The 10515-nt window shown below is 39.0% G+C and overlaps 1 protein-coding gene across 1 annotated transcript; it reads left to right on the top strand.

The window, feature by feature from the left end:
- Positions 1-3972: 3972 nt before the first annotated feature.
- Positions 3973-9797, top strand: LOC109431114 (uncharacterized). The gene is made up of 2 exons (XM_019707293.3): positions 3973-5571; positions 9082-9797. The coding sequence occupies exons 1-2, from the start codon at positions 4560-4562 to the stop codon at positions 9135-9137; spliced, it is 1068 nt and encodes a 355-aa protein (XP_019562838.2). The 5' UTR covers positions 3973-4559; the 3' UTR covers positions 9138-9797.
- Positions 9798-10515: the final 718 nt, after the last annotated feature.

Genomic DNA, 10515 nt, shown 5'->3' with positions numbered 1-10515 from the left:
CTTTAGTCTTCTTCTTTTCCATCAAGGTGCAAAAATATGACCGCACCACTATGAGCGACCTGATGGTCAGAAATTCTACATGCGGCGCTTATATCAAATCCACATGAGGCTGCGGCGATATGGTCGCGAGGAGATGCACGCGATACAGACGCAATGTGGAAATGGAAAAGATGAAGCCGTATCCCCCTGCAGCATCACAAAATAACATCCCGATTATTAAACACAAAGCCGACGAGGTGATGCGTACGCATATAAGTGAATCAATGTCGCGATAAATATTATTACGATTTCTGGCCACCTGAGTTGCCATTGTGTTAACTTTTGTTTTGATATGAACGGCCTGAAGGCTGCTGCGATGCTGCTGGGTGGGTGACAGTATCTGTTCGATTTTGACATTGCGTCTGTATCGCGGGCATCTCCTCGCGGGCATATCGCCGCCGCCCAATGTGGATTTATTATAAGCGCCGCAATACACATAAGAACAAAAGATTTTACATCAAAACAATGTAATCGTACATAGGAATCGTGATTACATCGATTATTTAGTGCGTCGGAATGAATTACATCGGGCGGGTTGCATTTATTTTTTGCTGTGTGTGTAAGGAATTTAACGGCCATTTGAAATCGGCAACACAAGTGGCAATTAGCCTGTGCGCGTAGGCGTAGTCAACATACGCATGACACTAATGAGTGGAGCTTTTTTGTCGATCATTTAAAGCTTTCAACAGTGTTCGACATTCGATGAGAAAATCTTATTGGAATCGTATGTTGTTTACGATTCCAATAAGATTCCAGTAAGATTTTCCCATTGAACCCTCATTGACTGAAATTCAATCCAACCGTTATTTTGAAGTTGAAAATTTTTTTTTTTTTGTCACGCGAAAATCGATTTTTTCGTTAACCGTGTGTTGGACGTACTTCGGACATATTGCGCTGGATAGAGGGCCAGATCTGCTGTCCAGCGCATTACGTCCGACGTTAAGTTTCACATATTTATTTGAAGAAAAATTTATTGTTTCAACCGCGACAATAGACTTACGTGAAGGTAAGTAATATTTCAAAGATTATCATTCGTTAAATGAAAAAAATAATTGAAGATCAAATTAAATTAGAACCATAGACTAATTTCAAGACCTCTATGTACCAAAGAAAACGATCAAATTTTCGGTGACCAGTCCGGTACCCAATAAATATTCATAACCGTGTATTTTTTTCCGTGTAAATTGCCTTTTGTGTAATTTTTTTTAGCGTGTTACACTGATCTGACAGCTCTGACAGTAAGGGACTAAACATAAATTACGTAAAGTGAGTACCGAGGATTGTTCACAATCTGCGAACTTGACTGCGGAAAAAAATGCGACCATGACACCGCTGTTAGAACTAACAAAATTAATTAAATTAGAACTAACAAAATCAGTTACTGCAAGTATAACAATAGCTGGGAGTTCTATGCTTCATAATACATTTTTTCGTTAAATTAATGCAAAACTACACACTAGAAAGGAGATTTTTTCAACGGTTAGGCAGTTTAATTTAATTATTTATTTATTGTAACGACCTCCATCTAACAAAATGTCTTTAATTGATTAGTTTTGTACTGTACATTTTAATTCCAGCCTCTAAGGCTTATCCTTTGACTGATACGCGTATTTCGACTTCCACTTGTAATCTTCCTCAGTGACTCCTCTAAGCAGAATACCCTTTTCAAACGAGTGTATTCCATTTTGAACCTTTTAATGGACCATTAAAATAACTAAAACGGTCGCTATGAAATGAACAGATAGCGCCACCGTAGCGTTGTGTGTTTGACATAACTCGACTGCTGTTGCAATGCACGGAGGGCCAGGATAGCAATCTACCGGGACAAAAGTAATTACTCCAAAAAGAAGCATTTCCGGCACATGGCACCTCTTGATGAGTAGGGTGATTCCTCGGGTGATTCAGGTAATTTGGACAGACCGTTACGAGGACTATTACGCGTATATATTTTAGACACTTCCATTTGATTTTGCCGTAAATGTCCGAAATAGGGCGACAAAGGATATTATCGGCAGGTTTGTTCTTTTCGTCATGGGGGGTTTTTGTGGGCCGAATTGCCTGAAATTTGGGCACATAACTCAGCTTGGTTGGGATTTGAGACCAACTTTTAGATCAACAGGTTTCAAAAAAACCCCATGACGAAGAGAACAAAATTGTCGAAAATACGTAAGTTCTTCTATATACGCGTAACGGTCTGTCCAAAATACCTGAATTCCCCTATTTGCTAAAAATTTCAGGTTAATGCGATTTTTGCGATTTGTGAGATATTATACATACACAGAGAAAAATTTCTACCCAATGGATGAGTTGGTCTTACTTAGAAATCGAAAAATCCTTTGTATTCTTACTCAGTTTCAGCTTAATGTGGGACAACCCATTGCCAATGGGTTGTCCCACTTTTAACGGAAACTGAGACGAAAGATTTTTCGATTTCTGAGTAAGTCCAACTCAGCCACTGAGTAGAAATATTTCTCAGTGTAATCTGAAAATCAAAATAACGGTTGAATTGAATTTCAGTCAATGAGGGTTCAATGGGAAAAGCTGTTGTTTACGATTCCAATAAGATTTTTTCATCGAATGTCGAACACTGTGGAAAGCTTCAAATGATCGACAAAAAGCTCCACTCATTAGTGTCATTCGTAAGTCGATCCTTCCGGCATGCACAGGCTAATAGCGTCACAGAGAACAGACATCCAGGCTAGAACAAATTTCATTCAGAAAGTTGGATTTGAATCTTCACTTGAGTAAGGTTGCAAACCAATACATGATGACAACACTAACGCCGCCAAACGCCATATTGCCACAGTCAGTGGTGAATTGAAACATTTCAAGTGGTGAATAAAATTAGTGATATGTACACGGTCGTTTGTGAAAACCCATTAATGGGTGAAAAAACACCCTTTTTCGCTAGAAGTGCCTCTCCCCATTTAATGGGTAAAGGCTGTTTACCCATTAACGGGTAAACACAGTTTATGTCAAATGATGGGTAATTTTTTACCCATTTTGAAAAAGCGGCGGTACCGTCAAATGGGTGAAAAAATACCCATTTTGAGGAAGAAGTTTTGAGCAGGAAATTTCAATGGAATTCAAATAAATGAACTGAGAATAGTCAGTCTTCACGCTTTATTTAAAAAAAATAATACATTTTCTTGCGCCTGTACAATATATTAGTTACATTCACATTATAATTACTGCTGAAAATCATCATCCTACTGATGGAATCCGGAAGCTTGAACATCCTGGTGGTGTATTCCAAATTGTAACCTTAAAATTGTCAAAAATTTGCACATGAAATATTGACAACTATAGTATTGAATAATGTGCGTTACTTACCTTTTGTATAGAATACGGTGTTAAAGTTTATTTGAACTAATCGAGGAACTAATGCAGGAAACCTTCAGCAAGCGGGAGCAGTAAAATAATTCGACAATGATTTTTCATAAGGGCCTAACTGACTTGATCGATTTCTCTTCGTCGACTCTCTCTTTCGCTAATAACTTGATCAAAACAAACAAAATCATTATTCTTTTTGTTTCTATAGCAACATGTAGTCGTCTTCTTCGCATTTCAACCAAAAAATCTTTGGAAAACTCAATACACATTCTGTGATAACACAAAGAGAGGATCGACGAAGAGAACTCGAAAATGTCAGTTAGGCCCAAATGAAAAATCAATGTCGAATTGTTCACTTTTGAACAGAAGAACCTCTCGACTTTCCCAACGCTCTAACTACTTTTTCACCCATTAATGGGTAGATGGTCTGATCCTTTAAATGGGTATTTTTTACTCTTTTTATTTTCTTGAGTTCACCCATGTTTTGACAGATCTGCATGCTTCTCAAAAATGAGTGTTTTTTTACCCATCGATGGGTTTGCTCAAACAACCGTGTATGTACTACTTGCGCACCCCTAGCGCGTTCGATATGTTATTTGATGTTCGTCTTTCCGAAGAGAGGTCGTAACGAAGGTGAAAACGATGAAAGGAATATATGTGAACGTTAGTTTACTCTGAACTACCATCGTGACTAGATCTCCTATTTTCTCAGTTCCATATCACGTTTAGATCCTACTATAAGTCTCCACCACGACCTGGCTGGTTCGGTCCCGCTAAACAGCGTTCTTTTTCGGTATAGAAAAGTGGCGGCGAGAAAAGTAGTGTTTCTAAAAGTAACGCGTGCAAAGCTAACAGAAAAAGTTTTAGCTCGTACATCTTTCTGGCTACTGCATTGGTTTGGAGGCCAAATTTGTCATCCCGTTTGTGCCTGCTCCCAGGGTAGACTCGGACGACCGGCTGTTTGCAGCAGGTTTGCTTCTATTGCGGACAATTCGCATTATCATACGAAACGGCAAAGGTCGAAATATTAAGCGAAAGTGCAACGGAATTATTTGGTGGGCGCTTTTTCCAAGGCAGGAGGAGAAAAACCAGTAATTGATCAACGAACAAGCCCGGTACGAAAGGTCGGTGAAAAACGTTTGAATACTATATTGTTCCTTTACTTTTGAGTGATTGTTCGATTGACAATGAGTACCAGTGTGGCTGTTTCTATTGAACCCTACCGTAGGGGAACATCGTTCAATGACTGGTACACCCGGATGAAATACTTTTTCGGGGTGAACAAAATAAGAGATGACGAGAAAAAGGCATACTTTATCACGATAAGTGGTCCGGTAATTTTTGCCGAAATGAAACTGCTCTATCCGGCAGGGAATTTTGAGGAAGCCTCATTGGACGACATTGTTTCAAAACTTAAAAGTCGTTTAGACAAAACAGATACGGATTTAGTTCAAAGATATAAATTTAGTACTAGAATACAGAATCCAGACGAGAGTGTAGAGGATTTTGTTTTGAACCTCAAACTTCAGGCCGAATTTTGCGGTTTCGAAAACTTTAAGGAAGTGGCCATAATTGATCGCCTTATTGCTGGAATAAGCGACAAGAAGCTTAGACAACGACTCTTAAGCGAGGATAAGCTTACTTTAGCAAGCGCTGAAAAGTTAATTGCTACATGGGAGGTAGCCCGGGCTAATGCCGGAGCTGCTGAACAACCAAATTCAGGAAATTCAAATATGGTAGCAGCAGTAAATAATAGGTCGAGTGGGACACATGGAATTGTAGCAAATAGATTGTCTCGGGTCTATGATTTAGCTAGGAACCAATCGGGTTTTGGACACAATGCAGGTGGAACTAGTAGCAGAGGCCCAGTGAAATCCCGACTAGGATTTAGATCGCCAGGGAAAATGCAGCCATCTTATAGAGACCGGCGTGGTGCTGAAGCGGACAACTACCGGCAAGATGGTCGAGTCGGAGGGCAGCGGCAATGGCAGCGTCCGGACTATTCCCAAATGATATGCAATTTTTGTGGTATCAAGGGACATATCCGGAAGAAGTGCTTCAAACTAAAGAACCTGAACCGCGACGCCGTCAATCTGGTAGAATCATATAGGCCTGGACCATCATCTGACCGACACATAAACGAGTTGCTAAGCCGGATGCAAACCAGAGACGAAGAGGATACCGAGGACAGTGACTCAGGTAATCTACAATGCATGCAGGTGTCTTCTATTAATAAGATTAGTAATCCGTGTTTGGTGTTAGTCGTTATTGAAGGCAAATCCCTTGAAATGGAAGTCGACTGTGGTGCTTCTGTGTCGGTTATAAGTAAAAGGCGATATTTTTCAAAGTTTGATAATCCTCTCCGTAGTTACAGTGAGCCATTGATGGTAGTAAATGGGACAAAATTGAGAATTGCAGGCGAAGCAAGGGTTTCAGTGAAGTTCAATGGAAGAGAAGAGCTAATGCAACTTTTAGTTTTAGATGGCGAAAATGATTTCTACCCACTTTTAGGTCGAACTTGGCTTGATGTATTTTACCCAAACTGGAGACAGTTCTTCATGAATGGCTTACACATTAACAACGTAAATATGGACTCTGGTAAAATTGCCATAGAAGATTTAAAAAAACAATAGGCTCCTAAAGTCCTATCGGGATTCTTGTTTTAAACCACAATATATGGTTCAAGAGTACATATTTACTCAATTTTTGACGTTTTTATTAACCGTAGTTGAAAATATATAATTTTTATTTTTTTAGTTTTTTGTTTCGTCCCTAGCTTATAACACATACTTTGAGTGATTTTTTTTCACCGTGTATGTCAGATAGGAACATTTTTGAAATCCCAGTGCGAAAAATGTCGAGCTCAGTCACACAAGCTTGACCTCAAATGTCAAAGTAGAACTATTTACCATTTTACTTATTACGAATTTTCTCATTATTCCTTTGTTTTTCAAGTTCGAGTAAAGTACAATTCCGATTAGAATACCATGCTTGATCGTATTATTCAATATAAGCGAGATTTCGTCTTTAATTTTAGGACCCTATTCCCTACAGTATTCAAAAAGAATTTTTCGACGCCCATACTTGTATTTAAAGCAGAACTAATGATGAAGGATGAAGTTCCGATATTCAAAAAGGCGTATGAGGTTCCTTATAGATTAAAGGATAAGGTTTCAACGTATTTGGATAAATTAGAGGAACAAAAGGTTATTACACCAGTTGAAAGTAGTGAATGGGCTTCTCCAATTATCGTTGTTATGAAGAAGAACGGTGAAATTCGGTTAGTAATCGATTGTAAAGTGTCAATAAATAAAGCCATTGTCCCGAATACATACCCTTTACCAACTTCACAGGATATTTTTTCCAATTTAGCCGGTTGTAAAATTTTCTGTGCACTTGATTTAGAAGGCGCATATACCCAACTAGAATTGACGGAGAGATCCAAGCAATTTGTGGTAATCAATACAATGAAGGGATTATACAAATACAACAGATTACCACAAGGGGCATCTTCAAGTGCCTCTATTTTTCAAAGAGTAATGGACAAGGTACTAGAAGGAATAGAACATGTTTCATGTTACCTTGATGATGTTTTGATAGCAGGGAAAACTCTAGAAGGGAACGTTCAAAAATTACGTCCAACATTTGGGGGAGGGGGGGGGGGGTCTAGAAAAGTGTGACAGTACGTGTATTGGGTATAGGAAAAGTGCGTGACAGAGGGGGGAGGGGGGGTCTAGAAATCCCAAAAAACGATGGACGTAATATTTGAATCTTCCCGAAGAATGTAAGAGGAAACTTTTATTGGTTTTAGAGCGATTGGCAAATGTTAATATAAAAGTGAATTTTGAAAAGTGCAAATTTTTTGTAACGGAGCTGACACATTTGGGTCATGTTATTAGTGATAAAGGACTTAGACCTTGCTCAGACAAAATTTCAACCATCGAAAAGGCAAATGCCCCAAAAAACGAATCTGAACTCAAATCATTCCTAGGTCTTTTAAATTACTATCATAAATTCATACCAAACTTATCTTCAAAATTATATCCTCTATATAATTTACTGAAGAATAATACAAAGTACGTTTGGGACGACCATTGTCAAAAAGCCTTTCTTGAAAGCAAAAATTTGCTTATTGAGACAGATCTTTTGGAATTCTATGACCCTAAGAAGCCTATGGTGGTAATTTCGGACGCTTCAAGTTATGGTTTGGGAGGATTAATAGCTCATGTGGTAGACGATGTTGAAAAGCCAATAAGTTTCACTTCATTCTCATTAAATTCGGCTCAAAGGAAATACCCCATCTTGCATTTGGAGGCTTTGGCTTTAGTTTGCACCATTAAGAAATTCCACAAGTATCTCTATGGACAACATTTCACTGTTTACACGGACCATAAACCTTTAGTTGGTATTTTTGGTAAAGAGGGTAGGAATTCAATTTTTGTTACAAGACTGCAAAGATTTGTATTAGACTTGTCAATATATGATTTCGACATAATTTATAGACCATCGCATAAATTAGGGAATGCGGATTTTTGTTCAAGATTCCCGTTGCAGCAGGAAGTTCCTAGCCAGATAGACTCGGAAGCCATTAGCAGTATAAATTTCAGTAACGAATTCCCAATTGATTCTAAAGTAATCGCCAGTGCAACTAAAGAGGACGAGTTCTTACAAAAAGTAATATCTTTCATGCTAAATGGCTGGCCGGAAAGAGTGGATAGGCAATTTGCAGATGTTTACTCAAATTATTTGAATTTAGAGCTTGTGGACGATTGTCTTCTTTTTATGGACAGAATAATCATACCAAAAGTATATCAGAAAAAAATCTTGAAATTACTGCATGCAAACCACGCGGGAATAGTCAAAATGAAACAATTAGCAAGAAATACGGTGTATTGGTTTGGTATAAATACCGATATTGAAAAATATGTAACCGACTGTGAGTGCTGTAATAGCATGGCAATTATTCCAAAGCCTAAGGAGATAGCCAAATGGACACCTACTACTAGACCATTCAGTAGAATCCATATTGATTTTTTCTATTATGGGCATCGTACCTATTTGTTGATTGTTGACAGCTACTCCAAATGGATAGAAGTGGAAAAAATGGTACATGGTACAGATTGTAATAAAGTTTTAAGAAAGTTAGTGGCTTATTTCGCGCGCTTTGGTCTACCAGACGTTTTGGTTTCGGACAATGGTCCTCCTTTTAACTCTCGGGGTTTCGTGGATTTCCTAGAGAAGCAAGGGATAAAAGTAATGAAAAGTCCACCTTATAACCCAGCAAGTAACGGCCAAGCTGAGAGGTTGGTGAGAACTGTGAAGGAAGTCCTCAAGAGATTCCTCATGGATCCCGAAATTTCGGAGTTGGAACTGGAAGACCAGATAAATCTGTTTTTATTTAATTATAGAAACAACAACTTGACAAAGGAGGGAGTTTTTCCGGCGGAGAGAATTTTCGCATACAAACCAAAGACTATTTTAGACTTAGTTGATCCACGAAAACATTACAAAAAGTATATGGACATTTCGCACCCACATGATGATGTTCATTCTAGGCGTCAAAGCGGAATAATTCCGAAAGTTCAAGAAGATGCCTTGGACAAACTGACTGCTGGGGATGAACTATGGTATAAGAATCACAACCCCCATAACCAGGCAAGATGGTTAAAGGCCATTTTTATTAAAAAATTTTCTCGAAATTTTTTCCAGATATGCATTGGAAACGCGGAAGTAATGGCACACAGGACGCAGATCAGAGTCTGTAAGGGGTCTACACAATGGCAAAGCCCCAATGTTTGGATTACGAGCCAGGAACCACGCAACGAACCCCTGATGTCCCCTGGGCGCAAAACACCAACAAGCGACAATCTGTCCGCTGTCGACGACCCGCCCAATGGTGAGGATAATCGAGACCGAACTCCGAAGGGAGGCGCTAAGAGGAAACGCCAGGACTCAGGAAGCTGCCTAACGGAACTCCGTCGATCCAAACGCACGAAGAAAGTGTTTCATAGTGATGATTTCTATTACAGTTGAACTCATGAGTTTATCGAATCATTTTTACAAAATTTCTGAAATTGAAACAATGTTTTTTTGTTGATAGCAAATATGGATTAAGTTAAGTTTAAGTTTATGATCAGATAAGTTTGATCTACGTAAAGGGGGAAGAATTGATATGTATGTACTACTTGCGCACCCCTAGCGCGTTCGATATGTCATTTGATGTTCGTCTTTCCGAAGAGAGGTCGTAACGAAGGTGAAAACGATGAAAGGAATATATGTGAACGTTAGTTTACTCTGAACTACCATCGTGACTAGATCTCCTATTTTCTCAGTTCCATATCACGTTTAGATCCTACTATAAGTCTCCACCACGACCTGGCTGGTTCGGTCCCGCTAAACAGCGTTCTTTTTCGGTATAGAAAAATTAGTATGGGAAATTATCCGATTGCAACGCCACGCTATTGCCACTTGTGTTGCCGATTTCAAATGGCCGTTAAATTCCTTACACAGCTTCAGAACTGGACTTGGATGTCTGTTCTCTGTGATAGCGTGGCGTTGCAATCGGATAATTTCCCATACTAATTTTATTCACCACTTGAAATGTTTCAATTCACCACTGACTGTGGCAATATGGTGTTTGGCGGCGTTAGTGTTGTCATCATGTATTGGTTTGCAACCTTACTCAACTTTCTGAATGAAATTTGTTCTAGCCTGGATGTCTGTTCTCTGTGCTTCGGGTTTCAACCGCGACGACAATAGCGGATCAGGTTTACTATACAGCGCACCACTTCCGAAGTTAGGACCGACGCACGGATTTGGAGAAAAATCCAACTTCGCTAGTCGAAAACTCCGATTTTCAACTAAATTGAGAATAACAGTTTGCATGGACCACTGAGAAAAGACATCCAAGTCAAGTTTTTAATCTGTAAAGAGAATTCAGTCACACATCGCGTAACGCCGGCATATTTCCAGTGTGGAGAGACACATCCAGATGACGTGGACTCGGTTTCACACATAATAAATAGTTATACGGAAAATTTCTTCGGTGTAGACAAAATTAATTCGATCTCTCTCTCTCTTATCGCAACCACAAAAAACTGACTTTACGTCTATTTGGAAAAGTATTCGAGAATTTGGAAAAAA

This window comes from Aedes albopictus, chromosome 2 (genome assembly GCF_035046485.1).
Source record: "Aedes albopictus strain Foshan chromosome 2, AalbF5, whole genome shotgun sequence".
NCBI classification, from domain to species: domain Eukaryota; kingdom Metazoa; phylum Arthropoda; class Insecta; order Diptera; family Culicidae; genus Aedes; species Aedes albopictus.
Note: the sequence above shows the minus strand (reverse complement) of the source record. Positions and strands in the feature narration are given on the sequence as shown.

What these genes read in the sequence shown, in the direction of transcription:
- LOC109431114 (XM_019707293.3), top strand. Translation starts at nt 4,560, where the DNA reads ATGAGTACCAGTGTGGCTGTTTCTATTGAACCCTACCGTAGGGGAACA. An exon ending in TACCGAGGACAGTGACTCAG is followed by an intron (nt 5,572 to 9,081) that starts GTAATCTACAAT and finishes AATTTTTTCCAG; the next exon opens with ATATGCATTGGAAACGCGGA.